This window comes from Dermacentor variabilis, chromosome 3, assembly GCF_050947875.1.
Source record: "Dermacentor variabilis isolate Ectoservices chromosome 3, ASM5094787v1, whole genome shotgun sequence".
NCBI classification, from domain to species: Eukaryota; Metazoa; Arthropoda; class Arachnida; order Ixodida; family Ixodidae; genus Dermacentor; species Dermacentor variabilis.
The window spans coordinates 12,338,269-12,356,570 of record NC_134570.1 but is presented as its reverse complement, the minus strand read 5'-3'; the positions used below and the strand labels follow the sequence as shown (position 1 = coordinate 12,356,570).

Below are 18,302 nucleotides of genomic sequence, written 5' to 3'. Positions count from 1 at the left end.
TCTTCCTTGCTCTCTGCAGTCATAGAATTCTGCCCTGTCAGCACGCTCTGTCCATGCTGTCGAGGGCAATATTACAAAACACATCTGGAACAATTCCAAGGCCTCCACAACAGCTGTTCGTGCAGAATTACCGTCGTTGTAGTAGGCTAGAGTATTGTTAGTTACTGTCTTCAATGTGTAAGCACTGACAAATTTTGTCTTAGGGCATTAAAGGGACCCTGAAACGTACTGGGTCGTAAGAGTAGTTTCTTCTGATCATTAATTGACGCATCTAAGTGCTCCGCGTAAAGAGTGTAATTTATTACAAGGTTTTAAAAATGTACATCGCTGCCGATCGCAGCACAGTGCTCGGCAGAATTTTCAGCCGCCTCTACCCATATGGCTACATCACCCATATGACTTCATTAGGGCGAGCTATCCGATTGGCTGCCCAGGACGTGTCATCGATAACTTTTCCACCTTTATGGTGAACAAATGATGTTCATAATGGTTGGAATGTTAGTTCATTTGTTTCTATAGAAAGAAAGTAACAGAGAATGCACAAGGATAATTTCTGACTACACTTAAGCACATCCAGCACACAGCAAGCGTCGTCTGCTTGCGTTACAACGTGCTCCATTTTGACGAGAGCTCCGCGGTCAAAGTTCGTCTCGGTCTTTTCGCGAGCACTACGATTCGACTTTGTTGCATTGTGGACTGAAAACCTAGCGACTGGCAATACGTCAAGCTGCAACATCGTGTCCCTCCCTTTGCAAGGCAGCAGACGAGCGAAGTGGCTGCTGCGCATCGGACTTCTGCTATCCAATCGGCGCCAGGATTTGCGCGTTTGCGGCCGTCGCAATACACCGGAAGATTACTAGCGTTTCGCGAGTCTGGTATTAGGGCAAACGCAATTGCAAGGGGACAGTCTGGCCGCTTGACTTCAGAAGTGCAAATGTGAATGGTCTGCCCGGTGCAGCCACCGGGTGGCACAGAGCGCAACCATACACAATAGAAGTAACGAAATGTATTCTTCTTTGCTGCTGATGCAAATTTTTCGCAAGAGTGTAATCAACACGTTGTTTTTATAAATGTTTCAAATTTTTACACTTGGTTAGAGCAATTTTAGCGCTTTGCTTAGCTGGTTAAGCGCTGCGCCAACAAGTGGCTGGACCGTGCAGACCGATCAGGTCGCTCACGTACGTCTACGCTAAAGTTCCTTCATCAGCTTGGGTTCATGCCTCCAGCCATCTGCCAAAATGCCTAGCTCGCCTGTGGTTACCGGAATACCAGACACGTTTGGCGCTTCGACAGACTGCTCGCAACGCACGCTGCTTTGATAGCTCTCGGTTGGGGTCGACTGCCAAGCAGCTGGCGGAGTGTTTGGAGAGGTTTTGCGCGCTCGCTCCTAGAGAACCGGAAGTCGGCGACACGACGTGCCATCATGGCGCAGAACCAGCGAAGGCGGAGCTTAGCCCGGATCACTTGGCGAACGAGTTGAGGAGAAAATGCGTGACTGTGGAGGAGGGTAACTTGTAATCGTCAGTAGATCTCTTACCGAGACGCGCGAATGATTAACTTTAGCTGTACCCTACGCGTCTAAAAAATTTGTCCGAACCGTTTCAGGGGCCCTTTAGGGCAGCGGCGCCAGATGAGTCAATTGGTTGAGCAACTCATTTGTGTTCTGTGTTCGTCCGTGAAGACATTTGCTGAGAAGACCAATTATCTTTGAGAGTTCTTTCTGCTCTATTTTCTGGACGATCGTGTCATTCTGGGGAAGTAATACGTTTGAAACTTGAAACAGAGGCGACCACGACTGTAATAGTGGGAACAATAACAGACAAAACACACAATTACGGCACCACTAGCGGCAGATCTGCTATAAAGGGAAATATTTTCAACAATATAATTTTTTTTTATATTGACGTAATAGTCGTGCAGAAACCCGCAAGGTGGAGAGAAGTAATTAAGAGAAAAAGAAACATCCACACAATCGTACCATTTGCTGCAAAGGAAGGTCATACGGTTTCTTCGAAAGAAAAGCCTCTCAGTTGAAGAAAAATTCGTCCCGAACTCGAACCCAGGATCGCCACCATTGCGGGGCAGCCGCTCTACCGTATGAGCTAACCAGGCGGCTAGCAGATGGCAGGGCGAAGCCGAATTTATTAGTCACTGGAATTTATCAACTCAAAGCAAAGGCAAGAGCTTGACGTAATAGTTCTTTTCTACAAAGGACTATTACTTCAAACTCTTGCCTTTGCCTTGAGTTGTTCAAAACTTCCACTTCGCCCTGCCAGCTGCTAGCCGCTTGCTTAGCTCAGATGGTAGAGCGCTGCCCCGCAATGGCGAGGACCCCGTGTTAGAGTCCCGGACCAGGACGAATTTTTCTTCAACTGTGAGGCTTTTCTTTCGAGGAACCCGTATGAGTTTCCTTTGTGACAATTACGATTAGGTAGTTGTCTCATTTTCTTTTAATAAATATATGATCTTTCAGTACAAATCATTTACTTGCAACAAACACACAAGCAAAATATAACCACGCCATAACGAAGACACTCTTAAACGCAACCTGCGTGATGCTTCTGTCCTCACCAGACAAATTGCTTATCAGACTTTCGTAAGGTCACAGCTGGAATTCACAGCCCCTATCTGGTCACCTCAGCAAGCTTACCTAATTGCGACTCTCGAATCTGTCCGAAACCGTGCCGCCCGCTTCATTGTCAGATTATCACCGAGACTCTAGCATGACTAGCATTAAGTCATCTTTATCTCTCTCATCTTTTGAATCGCGAAGAACCATAGGATTGCTTTGTCTATTTCACAAAATAATCCATAGCACGCGCCCATCCACTCTGCCGCTCACTCGTCCATCTCGTACATCTTGGCGTCTGCATAATCATGTTTCCAGCGTATCTTTGGCCGAACAAATGCTTTCAATTCTTCCGCGTTACCACGTACCATTCAGCATTGGAATAACCTACCAAACGACATAGTTGACATTCTTGACCCAGTATCCTTCAAAGCACACTTACGCATATTTCCATAATTCATCACAACTAAACCATACAGCGCACCTAAGTAAATACTTGTCGCAAAGCTGTATAGTTTTCTTTTTCTTTTTGTTTTGTTTGAATGTTTGTTTTGTATTGCTTTAACATTGTTAGACTTGTTCTTGCATTTTCACCTGCTACCATTTGTATAATTTCTCGGTACTCCTTTTTTGTTACTTCACACAGTCGTTTTGTTTCATTTATCGCGTTATTTATATTGTTAGATATTTGTTCTTTCATTTTTACTCGCTAACAATGTATAATTTTTTTTTACTCTCTTTCTTTTTTGCTAATTCCCTGTATCCTCCCCTCACGCAATACTCCTTAGGGAACCTGTGAAGTAAATCAATAAATAAAACCGCGAACGACAATGATAAAAAAACTGGCCTCCGAACTCCGCCCGCCATTTTTAAACGCCAGGGCGCGCGGCACACTTCGACGCAACATTTGAACTGCTTTGAGTGGGCGCTCGAGGTCGCACTTCCGCAGGTTTGTTCCTCATGATGCAGTCGATTCTTCTGCGCCAAAATTGCAAATTCAATTTTTTGGGAAGTTTACCCTTCCATACCCCCTTGATGCAATCTGAAGTAGTAGTTTCTACAGCTTCTTTGGCAGTGCCAAGAATACAACGGTTCACCTTAATAGTAAAAATTCCATGTATCCGAAAGTTGAGCTGTGTTCAGTATGTATCTTCAACCCTGATGTTCTGCAGCTTTACAAAATGTGTACAATTTGTTGTATGTTGTGCTGTTTTGCGCAGCCGAAGGCGAACATGCATTTTATTTGCTAATGAGTGTCGCTTTGCTTTCAGTGCCCACACCTCATCCCGGTGGCATTCATTGTGGAGCTCACAAGTTTGCCTGCGATAACAACCGACGGTGCGTCGAAACGTCGCGTAGGTGTGATGGCCATCGCGACTGCAATGACGGCCATGATGAAGAAAACTGTGGGGAACGAGGTCCTGAGGGTAATTGCCTTTATTGTCTCTTGTATCACAACGGACGACGAAGGCAGGACACTGAATGTCTGCTGAGGTGTGAAGGGGGGGGGGGGGGCGGAGCATGCCACTCGGAGTGCTCTTGCCGTCATGTTTTACGTACTGATTGAATTAAGTTCACGTGCACCTAGTGGCAGCTCATTGTTAAGTTAGGGAAATCAAGTATAACAAGCAAGATGGGCAGATTACTATTACGAAAAACTAAAAATCTTATGAATTAAATATATCAACAATATGCACTAGGTGGTCCCTAGAAAATTACTGCATTGGGACCTCCAGTCAAATATAACTAAAATATAGATTTAGGTTTCAATAAATTCTCATTTAATTTGATTCCATTTTTGTAGCAGTGTAGGTATAGGCCACTTGATTATTCATGATTTTGGGAAGTTACCGCAAGAAAACGTAGGACTTCAAGAAAGGGACAACACGAAGTGGTTCTTGTTGTCCCTTTCTCCAAGTCCTGAGCTTTCATACGGTAACTTCCGAAAATCTTCCTTGTATAATACAGCATAGCCTTCTGTAGAGTGCCCCCCCCCCCCCCTCTCCCTCGGCTACGCCACTGGCCCATCCGCATCTGATTTGGTGGTGCTAGGAAACAGTGATTAATGCATTGAATGCATGTTATCTCCCACCTAAAACGGTGCTCTTTGCTCTACCTTTGACAGATTTCGAAGCGGAAATGGCAACTCGCAATGAGCGATTAGTTTTTATCATATTCTGAGCCACGCCGTATTCCTAAGTGGTACACAAATGGCTTGTGTGTGTTAGTCACATACAAAATTGCTTTCACAGTGTTAGCGAAGACCCACAGTTGGAGCTAGTATGATCGCCATTGTAATCACAAGCACAACATAGAGAAAGGTACAAAAGTTAATAGTAGGTTCTCTAGGAGCAGAGGTTCTGCTGGCTCTGCCACAAGATGGCCAGATGGCTACGAGACGACATAGCAAAACTTCTCGCGCAGAATGGTGACGATGAACCACTTTCAGGCTCTAATTACGAAGGCTCATTGATAAGTTCTTATTTTACATGTAAGGTAGCGGAAAGAGTGTTGCATCACTTATTTTCAGCGCTGCAGATTTATTGCTAGCATCGCAGGGCGAATTGGCAGAGTGGCTAGTCTAGGCCACCATCCTATTCGCAGTGATTGCGGATTCGTTCAATAAATCTGGGATATCAAACTGTGCACCGGCGGACGACGTGTTTCAGTCAGTATACAGCACTAAAAAGTTGTTTGAGATTGATGACTAAATAAACTTCTGTGGAGGTAAGATCTCATTTGTAATAGCCAGAATTGGAGGCACGCTGTTTTTAATAAAGTATGGTGTGCATTACATTTGGGTGCATAGGGTTGCCCATGTGGCTGATCCCCCATCAGCCAAATTGACATCGGAAAAATACTGCCAAGTAAAGCAGTGATCTGTTCAGATGCTTTTTATGCCGGTTCTTTTAACTTTGACTGCTGAATAATTCGAGTAATTATGTTGGTCCCATGAATTCAGAAGTCAAATATGCCTTAATTAGTTTTTGGCCTAGTTACCGCACAAGCGAAGCTGCTTCGTCTCTGTGTTATAGTAAGTGTTTAAGCAGAGAAGCACAGAGCTCTTTTAAGGACACGGGGTATTTATTTTTACTGTCATCCTGTTTTGCTCTAAACTTGAGTGCTTATCATTTGAAGGCTGTTACATTTTCATTTCAGCTATTTCGCCTTATGATTAAACTGCTAACTTGCCACTTACCCCATCCTTTATTTTCTTCTTTCTGTGGCAGTTTCTCAAATGTTATGTTGCACATGTTTTGAATTAAGGGCATTTAGCCATTTTCTTACAGCACTGAACTACAGACATTCACATTCTAGTCATTCTCCTCCATGACACTGCACACAGGTCCTCCACATCACGGATTTGAGTGCAAGCCTGATCAATTCATTTGTGATGGCCGTAGGTGTCTAGAAAAATTCCAGAAATGCGATGGTCATCGTGACTGTGTTGATGAAACTGATGAACAGGACTGCCCCCCTAGAGCAGGTGAAATACTTTTCACTCATTCTATATCAAATGTATTTGTAATCGCTTGACATGGCACTGCTTTTGGCACGAAACTGCCTTCCTCAAATAAAAGTACCAATTCATGCATGATTGGAATCCTCCTGTACAATCTCAGGTTCCTATTCATCCTTATGCAGCTGCCTTTCCATTGTTAGGTTTGGCACTGTTGTGTGTTCTGATGCTTCCACTAATACTCCTAGTGTTGTTGTGCCTTGTGGAATATAAGGTACAAAATTGTGAAGGCCTACTTCCTGCACTGTTCAGTGGCTTTTTTATGCTCAGGATTGCAACACGTTTTTTGTGCCTGTTCAGCAGTGACTTGCATTTGGCTTTCTTCATGCTGGTTTCCTAACAGCAAGCTCGCATTTTTTATATATTGGCTCTTTGATGCTGCTTCTGAGCTTGAAAAATCATTTTGTATGACTATTCGGATTTTTATCCTCCTCACACACCTCCTTGTTCATATACACTATTTTCTAATGGCTGCCAGCTTTTCAAGACTGAAACTTGCTTGGCCTGCTTGTACTGGCACAGATGTGCATGACTCCCCTGTCTGTGGTTATAGAGAGCATCAAATAGCTCTTGAACTAATTCCTTTTGTGCGCTGAGGTTACCCAACTTGCTTATTCACATCCAGTTATTACTCCTGCTATGCAAGACTGAAACAGCTTGGCCTGCTTGCAATGGCACAGAAGTGCGTGACTCTCCTGCTCGTGGTGGTGGAAATCATTGAAAAGCTCTACAGCCAATTCCTTTGGGAGACTAAAGTTGCTTGATTTGCTCAGTCAGATCTATCTATTCATCCTGCTATGCTCTCTTCTGTGTTGTGGCTGAAGGTTGAAAGTGCTTGTTGAGCATTTCAGCTTTGAAGCACTTTATCGCTCTAGTGTGGTTAAAAACGGTATTAACTGTGAGCACTGGTGATAGCCATGAGTCAGTGTATGGAATTGCACGCTTTGTCAGGGGTCCGTCTCTAACGTCAAGCAATTTATACAGTACCTCCTCACCACACTGATGGATTCCAGTGCAGTCCTGACCAGTTCGTTTGTGATGGCCGTCGATGTGTGCACTCTGCGGGCAAGTGTGATGGTCGTCCTGATTGTGCTGATGGCACTGATGAACAGGATTGCCCATCAAGAGAAGGTAACTACACTTGAGCCACTTCCTTTCAGCCCCCAGTCATGAAGAATGAAGCCATTGCATTTTTCTCGGTTGGTTGAACCTGATTGGCATGCTTGTCTTAACTGGTGGCAATCCTTCATGCAGTTACAATTCATCATGAAGGAGTTCAATGTGGACCCAATCAATTTGTTTGTGATGGCCGTCGTTGTGTTGATGCATCTAGCAAATGCAATGGTCACCCTGATTGTGCTGATGGCACCGATGAACATGATTGCCCTTCAAAAGAAGGTAACCATGCATGTGCCACTCCTGTTGTCATTTATCATAACATGAGTTGGCTTAATTAGAAACAGCTCTGCCTCCTTGGTAGTAAGGTTCTATCTTTAAAATAAATCTTGTGCAGTTACTACTCATCGTGAAGGAGCTCATTGTGGACCAAATCAGTTTGTTTGTGACAGTCGTCGGTGCGTTGATGCATCTGGAAAATGCGATGGCCACCCTGATTGTGCTGATGGCACTGATGAACGTGATTGTCCATCAAGAGAAGGTAACCATGCACCTGCCACTCCTGTTGTTGTTTATGAAAACATTGGTTGGCTTAAACAGTTCTTTCCTTGATAGTAAGCCTGTATAAACATTGTGCAGTTCCCGCTCATCGTGAAGGAGCTCATTGTGGACCAAATCAGTTTGTTTGTGACAGTCGTCGGTGCGTTGATGCATCTGGAAAATGCGATGGCCACCCTGATTGTGCTGATGGCACTGATGAACGTGATTGCCCATCAAGAGAAGGTAACCATGCACCTGCCACTCCTGTTGTTGTTTACGAAAACATTGGTTGGCTTAAACAGTTCTGTTTCCTTGATAGTAAGCCTGTATAAACATTGTGCAGTTCCAACTCATCATGAAGGAGCTCATTGTGGACCAAATCAGTTTGTTTGTGACAGTCGTCGGTGCGTTGATGCATCTGGAAAATGCGATGGTCGCCCTGATTGTGCTGATGGCACCGATGAACATGATTGTCCATCAAAAGAAGGTAACCATGCACCTGCTGCTTTTGTTTACCAAACTATGAATTGGGTTAAGGAACAATTCTGTTTCCCTGATAGTAAGCCTCTGTAAAATCTTGTGCAGTTCCAACTCAACATGAAGGATCTCATTGTGGACCCAATCAGTTCATTTGTGACGGTCGTCATTGTGTTGATGCATCTGGAAAATGTGATAGTCATCCTGATTGTGCTGATGGCACTGATGAGCACGATTGTCCATCAAGTGAAGGTAAACCCTTCCGCTGTGGTCGGCCCAAAATGGGTGTATCTTAAAAGCAAAGTTCTGTCTCTTCGTTAGTAAGCCTCTATCTCAAATTTTGTGCAGTTACAACTCATCACAGAGGAGCCCATTGTGGTCCAAATCAGTTTATTTGTGATGGTCTTCGATGTATTGGCTCATCTGGAAAATTATAGTCATCCTGATTGTGCTGATGGATTTGGTGAGCATGCTTGCTCACAAGGTGATCATACTTTTTAATGGGCTTTTTGTTCATATCCTCACTCGGTAAGCCAATGCACTTGCGCATGTTGATCGAATCTACATGCCCATGGAGCGATGAAGTCTCTTAATGTTATTACTTGCCCACCTTGTTGGCTATGGCATGCTACTGTTGAGCACAAGGTTGTAGGTTTTATTCTCAGCATTGGCAGCTGTATTCTCGTGAGGGAGGAATGCAAAAACACATGTACTTAGATTGAGGTGCATGTTAAAGAACCTCAGCGGGTGAAAATTTCCACCTCCCTACTGCAGCGTCCATCATGACCCTCTGTTAGTCACAACCATATGAAGCCAACAATAATGAACCCAAGGAAAGCAAAAGGGAAATTATTTAAGGCTGTGTTCCAATACTCGCTGTAGAAGCGGACAGCGGCCATCTTAAGTCTCAAAGTAGACAGCTTTTGACCTCTGCTACAAAGACACAGTGAACTGATGCCCTATTCTGTCGTCTCAATATAGGACACACATATGGCACCCATAATTTTTACTGGATATGAACCTGCAGCCTGTGGTAGATGGGGGGGAGAGGCTAACCGTAGTCCACATCCTCCTGGAGCGGCGGGAAGCTGAAGCTGAGAGCAACATCTTCCTATAGCATATCAGCAGCACATCCCTCTTCACCCGGTAATGTTTCGGAGCATTCTCAAAGGGACTCGGTCATGGTCACGGACTCCCAGGAGACATGTCGCATGTTTCTCAAGGGGCACGTGGCTGCGGCTAGCCTAGCGATAATCCCCAAATCCTTCAACCACCATCATCGCCTACTCTGGTGCCCGGGCCACGCGGGGGTACAGGGGAACGAAAAGGCTAACGCGTTAGCTCGAGGGTTCACTAACCGAGTGACGGCGTCCTCTTCTAACCCCAACCACCTGCACTATCCCTCACAAAATTCCACCAATTTAAATGCCAAAGACATCCTTGCTCATCAGCGTGGAGTCCGCAGAAAATACCCACCGCCTCACCCACAACTTGACGGAGAAGAGGCCGCCGATTGGCGTAAAATACAGACCGGGGTGTTCCCTCATTTAAAATTGCTGAACGCCATGTATCCCACTCGTTATAGGGCCAACTGTCCTTGGTGCGGTGGCATACCTACCTTAATACACATAACCTGGGAGTGCACTAAGCACCCTCACAGGCCAAATACCAGTAGGACAATGGAGCAGTGGGAGGCACAGCTCGCCCGCTCCGACCTGGCAGGACAAAAGTCCTTAATAAGCCAGGTCAGGGAGGCAGCAGAGGCCAGTGGGGCCCTGGACTGAGAGGCTCCGACCACCCCTCTTTCAAATCTTTACAACTGCAATAAAGTTTCTCTCTCTCTCTCTCTCTCTCTCTCTCTCTCTCTCTCTCTCCTCCGTTGTGCCTAGGCAGAGTCTCATTCAAGGAGCAAAAGCCCCCAGGTTTTCTCTCGCGCCCGCGGCTTTCTTCGGTCTTCCCATGGCAGCAATACGTTAGCACGGACTAGGAGGCGAGAGGTGTCGCCGCGCCGGCTGTGACATCACGACTCCGCCCTACGCGGGTGGGGTGCGAGAAGGTTACGGGGCTCGGTGCTCTCGCAGGTGGTTGCTAGCCAACGTGAGACGGCGCACACCTGGGCTGTTTTTTGGTAACGCTCCACGGCGGAACTAAGCTTAAACAGCTCCACTGTTAGAAAGACAAAGCGGGTAATTCTTCACTGAGAAGACCAATAACATACAGTGCAATGCAACTAGATAAATAATGGTACTTCAACTTCCAAGACCTCAGAAGAAAAAAAAGATTGAATCGTCGCGACGGGAGATCACAAGTCGAAGTCCATAGTTATAACAAAATTATTTTTGAACAGCTCTGATAGTGTCCACGCAACAACGGTTCTTGGCGTACTGTCACATGCTCATATGTCACGGCCTAAAGCTCGTGTCATGGTGCGAAAACACGCTCGCAGTGAAAGTGAAACATAGTGCGCGGGCATGGATGCAGACGCGTAGTCGGTCACCACGAACCTGTGCAATCACTGCATTGAGGCATCATTCTGTTCTGCTCTATTTAGCTATATAGACCGCCTACTATAATTACACATTTCACATAGTTCGCTCAGCGATAGCAGACCTTTTACGCAAGAAGCCGGTTCGGGGGACTTCATCGTGGCGACTGCGCACAGTGGGCATTCACTGTATGTATTCGTTAAAGGGATAGTGCCTGTAAACCAATCTGTGTTTTCTGTTTGTCGAGATTTATTTTAACAGTAAAAAAAATCCCTTGGTTTCGAGAGTACTTACAGAAATGCCCAGGAGGGCTCCCACGTGGTCTTCTTATTGAGTGCCAACAGCCAAACCTATAAGCACGGTGTAAGGATACACTTTCTTAAACCGTGCCTATAAGGAGCGAGTCACCTTATATTCCTCATAGTGCGCAAGCGCGGCGGTTCTCGCCGCCAATAGTAACTCTAGTGCTAGCTGTGCTAGCGGAAGTGTGGTGCCCTCTGTGTGCCGCGGGCACAAACGGGCACACCGGAGGACTAAATGTTCCAGGTTTTCCTTCTCCAGTCCACATATCTGACATATGGGGCCAGCAGATGGGTCGAAGAGGCGTCGGTACACATACAACATGCGCGAAGAAACTCCTCCATTATAGTGCCTAGGCTGTCAGATATTCAAGGAGCAGAGGCCCCCAGATTTTCTCTCGCACCCGTTTTTACTCACGCCTGCGCAGAAACGTCGAGCACCTCGAGAAATGCCCCGCCCCGCTGTACTTACTAGCAATAGTAAAAATGCGATCGGGAACGCTGCACCAAAGCTGCGGCTGAGATGTGACGCCAAGTCGAGAAACCAGTTTCAGTCCATGGAACGCGAGAGTCGGCGTCTGAATGCTCGACATCGCCAAGAAAGCAATCCGAGTCTGCGACTGCTCGAAAACTTCCAGTGTCACGCCCACCAAGACAACTTGGCAAAATCTAGCATAACCTTGCAAAACCTACAATTTCAGCAAGCCACGTAAGAGCTAGGTGATCACAAGCTCTGCTGTTGACTCAGGCCTTGCACCACTAGTGCAAGCTGCACACATTTTTTCTTAATCCAGTACATTTCATTGTTTGGGGCTACACAAGCATATGCCATGTCTTTTTTTTTTAATGTCCTTTTTACGGTTCCCTTTCTATTCCAGTGAACTTGCCAGTAATTAGTATCAAGTTCATAGACCAAAACTTCCTGACCTTAACCGGGCAACGTGCGCGGGTGAGCATATCTGCGCACTTTCTGCTACACACCGAACATCGCAGCCCTGACGCCGTATCATAACTCTCTCGCAGAAGTGCTCGCTGTACACCAGAGTTCTAGCCAACCATTGCTTGCAGGTTCTAAGTTTCATGATCCAAGCTACACGCTGATTCTTGTCCCACGCGTACGTGTGATGGCTGACACCAGGCTCCGTTGCATGCCTCCAGCATGCGTTCGGCCCTGCGATACCGAGCAGTAGCCTGCCATGTTCAGCGCCTTCAAAGGCAGCCACTTCCTATTATAGTGCTTTCAAGCGTTCTCAAGTAGACACTCGGTGCGGGAAAAAATCCCCACTTAATCAGAACCACAGTGCAGGCGAGACATCAACTTTCATTTTCAGCTTGCTTCGGCTCTTCCGAAGCAGCTGATGTGGCTGCTGTGTCCACGTGATCCCTCGTACCACATCGTGCCGACGGTAGCGCTAGCTTTTCCACTGGTGGAGCTTGCCTCCAATATATGGAGCATAATCTGTTCAGAAAAGGGCGGTTCGCTTCATATACCGCCATTCTGACAGAATGTTATCACCATCATCTCATCTAAATATGCTCGATTTAACCCCTCTTTCCCACAGTCGTCACATTAATCCTCTGAAACTTCTACACTCTCTACTTTACTCTCCACATTATGCTTCCCCTAACACATACCTGACCCGTGCAAAGCCCCTAATCACGAGAAACAGCAATGACATAAACTTATCAGTCTTTTTTGCTCGCTCCAACACTTTTAAATAGTTTTTTTCCTCGGACAATTGAACTCTGGAATGACCTGCCTGTTTCCATCCATTGTTTACCACATAGAGAATTTGGGGATGCCATTGAGTGCTCCTCTTAGTCATGTTACTCACATATGCTTCTTTTCTATGGTGATTTTCTTTCTCACATTTCGTATTCACCCACTCCTGCAATAGCCCTTTCGGGCTGCAGTATTTGTAAATAAATAAATAAATAAATAAATAAATAAATAAATAAATATACAGTAGCTAGCACTGAGATTTGGGAGGGAGAATGGAGTGCAGGAACGGGGTGCGGTGGTGTCTAATGCAGTGCGCGTAATAGACAGACTGGCACAGTGGTGACATAGGACTTGGAAACAGCACGGAGTTACCAACTCTGACGGGAATAGGTGCAATCCAGTGTCTCAACATCGATGCGTGTGCAAGGTGGTCTGTGCACCAGGTCGGGCTGTGTTCAAGACAGCTGCAGTCGGCCCTCTCTCTACCCCCCTCTTTTTTTTTCACCAGGTATATATTTGCATGAATTAAAGGGAAGCTGAAGAGTCTGTCGAATTCAATAAGACATTCATATACGGATGCGGGACCCTTATAAACCATGCAGGTAAAATTTTGGGGGGGATTTTTCACTTAAGAGCGACGTAATCGTCGGTTAAAATTGCGCTGTAGCTCTGCCCCCCTCCCCGTCGAGTGCCGCGCCCTGCTGCTGACACTGACGATGCGAGCGGAGACTGGAAACCACGGCATAGTGACGTCAGCACTGGTGTTCCGTTCCTTCGCAGTCTCCGCGACCGTGCCTGACCGTGCTTATTTCTGCTTGTGTGCCGTCCTAATCTGCTTCGCTCGACCCTACATTCCTTTGTTTGTGTGTATATAGAGTGGTAGTTGACGTGCACAGCATCAATTGAACTTGTAGGCCGATCATGCCGGCGTTCTGTGCAGCCTACAGTTGCACGAACACCGGTGGCCGCGACGATGTTCCGATGTTCCATTAGTTCCCGCAAGACAAGAAGCTTTCAGCTAAGTGGGAGGCTGCCGTGAAGCGAAACAACTTCAAGCGCTCAAAAACAGTGCTGTGCTCTAACCACTTTCGTGACGACGATTACTTTCAGTTTATCAATAATGTGTGCTTTGGGTTCTCCTTCGTGTTAGCACGCTGAACGGAAAATGCATGTTTATCTCCCACCCTTGACGCAGGTTTCATCGCCAAGCACCGCGAATTTTCTATTCGCACGTGTGTTGTGAAACAGCCTGCATGCAGCTACCATAACGCAGTGCAAGTGTAAAGTTTGCTTCTGTTGGAAAGCCGGCTCACGCCAGAACGCTGCGCTCCCCCTTCTCTCGCACACATAGAGAAACCGACCCTCTCACGTAGCAGACGGAATTCGCCGGTTACGAGTAGCATGCAGATGGCACGCTGATGATCGAAGGTTCTATACTACACGTGCTACAAGAGCCGGTAAACTTTACCCGCGTTTAAACAGTCTGTGTAGATTGCCGGCAGCATTGGGGCAGCGCCCAAATGCCGAAGATCACATCACTGCTTACGTTCTACGAGGAGGCATGCAGGAACATAACACTACAGTTGTTTGCACGGAAACGTACTCACTGGATCGCTGAATGCAGCTTAGCAAAAAACATACTCGCCAAAGAACATTTCCAAAACAAGGAGATGCTAACACTTCGCCTTCGTTCGTGTGGGAAGCACTGCTTGCACCAGCATTTTTTGCTTCTTGCAGTAGCCGGCTCTTCGCAATCGGTTCGCACATGTAGGGAGTAAAGTATAAACCCCATACAAATGATCTTGCACGCGACAGCGACAAGCGAGGCGATGGCTGTCGCGTTCACTCGTCTACAAGCCGAACTCCACTCAAGCGACTGCTTTGAGCGACTATTTCCTGGTATGAGGGCAGCAATATATGCGCCGAAACTAGCATCACGCATGCTTTATCAATTTAAGTTGATGTATTTTAATGTAAGAAGGAGCATAAAATATTTCTTAAGGTCTTGCACTAGGTTCTTATTCTTGCACTTGTAAAATTCAATAGTTTGCTCATTCCGTGCGACAACAGTAGTACTTGAGTTATGTACATCCAGTTCGGGCTTCGCACTATTGGCTAGTCGCTCGTAGCACTTCCGGGTGACGAGTTCTAGATTTCTAGAAATGAGCGATTGAGTGACAACGCCGAGGGATCTGCTCAAGTGACGACCCGTTTTGTCGCTTGAAGCCGTCGCCGTCACGTGCAAAATCGTTCTCGTGGGGTTTGGACTTAACGCCGAACTCCTCAGAGAAACGCAAGCACTCGAAATAGTCCATGCCCCTCTCAGCAACACAGCACCAAACTACTTTGCACCGTGCTTCGTGTGTAGCGGCAGCAGTCAGTCCGGACGAACACCATTGTTGACGTCACGAGGCGCCCGACCAATCGCAGGCAGAAACGAGCCGTGCAAGCTGCCCAGAGTCTGCTGCACTTTTTGTCGAAATAAAATCTGTTTGCACTTTCTTTCGCTCAATTTCACACTGTTGACTAAAACATTTGTGATGTTTCACCTCGTGAACACGGGTTATGCGCAAGCGTATAATTGCTGCGAACATGTACAGCGAGCACCACATCATCGAAGTACAAATGGAAAGGTGCGAATGCGGTAGCTAGATTGGTCTCGAAGGTGCAGCGCCTGTTGTGCCACAGGGAACGCGCAAGTGCTAGACATGCAAAGAGATGCCACAAACATACGCAGCGTCGAAGCACAAATGGAAAAGGCACGAACGCAGTCGCTACATTGGTCTCGACAGTGCAATGCCTGGTGCGCCACAGGGAACGCACAAGTGCTACACATGCAAAGATGAGACGCTGCTCGGCACCACGGCAGCTAAGCAAAACGCTGTTCACGAAGGCAAGCTTTCTGGTAGAAATGCAGCCTCTTGCGTCAACCAATTTTTTATTATTTCGCACTTTGAATATTTCAGTAAGGGATCAAAGATTTAACATAAAAGCATGTGCTGTCGGTGTTTTGTGATTTGGAGAGCTGGCCAGTTTCACATAGGGCCACATGTGGTTACTTTAATCTTGTTTCCAATAATTACATGCCGCGTTCATGTTGTGCAATAACAGTACATGAACTGGTAATTTTGTTATTTCATCGAAAAGCATGCATTTAAGATTTTTAATAGTGCAATTTAACATAAACGACCACTGGTATGCGGCACTTAGTTTATAATTAAATGTTTCTCGGCATTGGTCAGTTTTGACACGTTTCACCTACTTCAGTTGAATTGATCCATTTACGCGAGTGCATAGTAAAAATGTGTTTAGTGTGTTTTTTGTTTTATTTTTCGCTCTCATTGTTTCTCTCTCCCATAAAGTTCAGTGTGAAGTGTTCAAGGCATTTAGTTGAAATTTACTCCTTGTATCCCTTTTCCTTGGAGAACTTATATTTTAGTGTAGAAATGGCAATGCTGTAGATAGGGGCTCTGGTGCACTCAACAGCTTCATTTTTTTAGCTGTTTGTCTCCTTTATACTGTGTCCTTCACTTTATATGCACACTCAATACATGTGAGGGAAGTTGAAAACACATTTATTCATCACACATTTCTCCATGTTTTTTTTGCCACAATTGGGAGAGGTCAAATTACCTCCACCTCCTCACCTTCAAATGCTTTTCTCTCCCTTTGAGCAGTCCCATCTTTGTTTAAAGACTGTCAACAAGTGCATGGGTGTAAGTAGATAAAACTGCAGTTAGTTCTTTGCTGTGAACATCACGGTCAACTCAATCCAGTGTCATATCTGCCAAGAACTGCGTGAAATCATGTATGCTGGAGCACTTTCTTTTAGCAGAAAAAAAAGACGGTAAGCCCATCCACTAGGGTCTTTACCAGTTTGGCCAGATTTTCACAAGAGTACAACAATCCTCTCCAATCAAAATGGTTGTCTAGTTCACTGTTCGGTTTTGCTTTGGCGTCTTAATTGCAAGGGTATATCACATGATATACATCTTCCTTGCTTCTCTTGTTTCACGCCACAGCCTCCACACACAAGTGCATGTGTGCTGTCAAGCATAGACAGCACTCCCTCCACTGAAGAAACCGTGCACTGTTAGTGCAGCTGGCCTCATGGGAATACAAAGCAAAACAACTGTTTGGCTGCTTCCCAACTTGATTTTCACTAACTTGGGCAAGAAAGAAAGGGATTAACAGAGGGGCCCAATCTTTATTAATTGTATAATAAGAAGTCAACAAACAAATACACCAAGGACAACACAGAGGAAATTACTTGTACTGTTACTTCAGCGGCTACAACAGAGCAGTCTGGTGAGCAGGAAGCTTTTCATTGTTTCAAAGAATTCCTGCTGAAAGTCAAGACAAATAAGTCGATCTAGTGTGCGAAACCCCAAAACAAATAGAAAATAGCCTATAATGTGCTATAATCTGTGAAAAATAGCCAGAAACAGCCGTTTTTTCAGTGACACCAGTCGCTCCCTCTTTGGCCTTGACTGTCGCGGCCAGTGGATCGCAGAGTGTGGAAACAAATGGGTTAGCAAACTAAAAACCAAGTAATAAACTGATTCGGAATGTTTGTTTAGAACTGGAAATAGGCCGAATCATCTACAAGATACTGTTTTAATCTTTCGAAATATGGCAGTACTTAAGTGCAACATATCATGTTCAAGGAAAGAACAGTAGTACAAGCAAGTATGCTTAACAATCATAGATTTCTTGATTCATTGCATTTAAGCATTGTAGGACTAAACCATTAGCTACATTTGTTGTTCTGACTCCATTTCTTTACCAGTGTTCGGACTAAGTGAATATAATGGGTATGTCATGATGAAAAATGGTTTGATAGTGCACAACTTTTCTAATTGTTATTGTCTTTATGCATCCAGTGTAAGTATATAGTAGCATATGTACTCTTGACTGTGGATGCAGTTATTGCATCTTAGAGTTGTTTCTACATAATGAACTTGGTGTCATGCATCTGATGGTAGCATTGCAACAACCATGCTTTTTGTGTTCTCTACAAACACATTGCCTTTAAGAAAAAATAAGGAATCAGCCATCATTACAATACCATCATCATCACCACCACCACCAGCCTGTTTTATGTACACTGCAGGACGAAGGCCTCTCCCTACGATCTTTGATTACCCCTGTCCTGCGCCAACCGATTCCAGCTAGCGCCCGCAAATTTCCTAATTTCATCGCTCCACCTTGTCTTCTGCCGTCCTCGACTGCGTTTCCAGTCTCTTAGTACCCTTTCTGTAACCCTAATGCTCCAGCGGTTATGTAACCTCCGCATTAAATGACCTTCCCAGCTCCATTTTTTTACTCTTAATGTGAATTAGAATATCGGCTATACCTGTTCGCTCTCTGATCCAAACCGCTCTCTTTCTGGCTCTTAACGTTATGCCTAGCAATCTTCGTTCCATCGCTCTTTGCACGGTCCTTAACTTGTTATCAAGCCTCTTTGTCAGTCTCCAAGTCTCTGCCCCATATGTCAGCACTGGTAAAAATGCACTGATTGTACACCTTCCTTTTCAATGATAATGGTAAGCCTCCTGTTAGGAGCTGACAA

General features: G+C 45.5%; 1 protein-coding gene across 27 annotated transcripts in view; it reads left to right on the top strand.

Annotated features, from left to right (window-relative positions):
* Window positions 1-18,302, top strand: part of trol (terribly reduced optic lobes) — a 623,238-nt gene that overhangs the window by 288,874 nt on the left and 316,062 nt on the right. For 19 of the 27 annotated variants that reach the window (XM_075684186.1, XM_075684200.1, XM_075684199.1 and 16 more), the window contains exons 4-11: window positions 3,841-3,996; window positions 5,916-6,056; window positions 7,074-7,220; window positions 7,344-7,487; window positions 7,603-7,746; window positions 7,845-7,988; window positions 8,089-8,232; window positions 8,331-8,474. In XM_075684186.1, the coding sequence (XP_075540301.1) occupies window positions 3,841-3,996; window positions 5,916-6,056; window positions 7,074-7,220; window positions 7,344-7,487; window positions 7,603-7,746; window positions 7,845-7,988; window positions 8,089-8,232; window positions 8,331-8,474 (1,164 nt within the window). The remainder of the gene's footprint in view (window positions 1-3,840; window positions 3,997-5,915; window positions 6,057-7,073; window positions 7,221-7,343; window positions 7,488-7,602; window positions 7,747-7,844; window positions 7,989-8,088; window positions 8,233-8,330; window positions 8,475-18,302) is intronic. The other 8 variants (XM_075684204.1, XM_075684207.1, XM_075684206.1 and 5 more) reach the window with 3 other exon arrangements.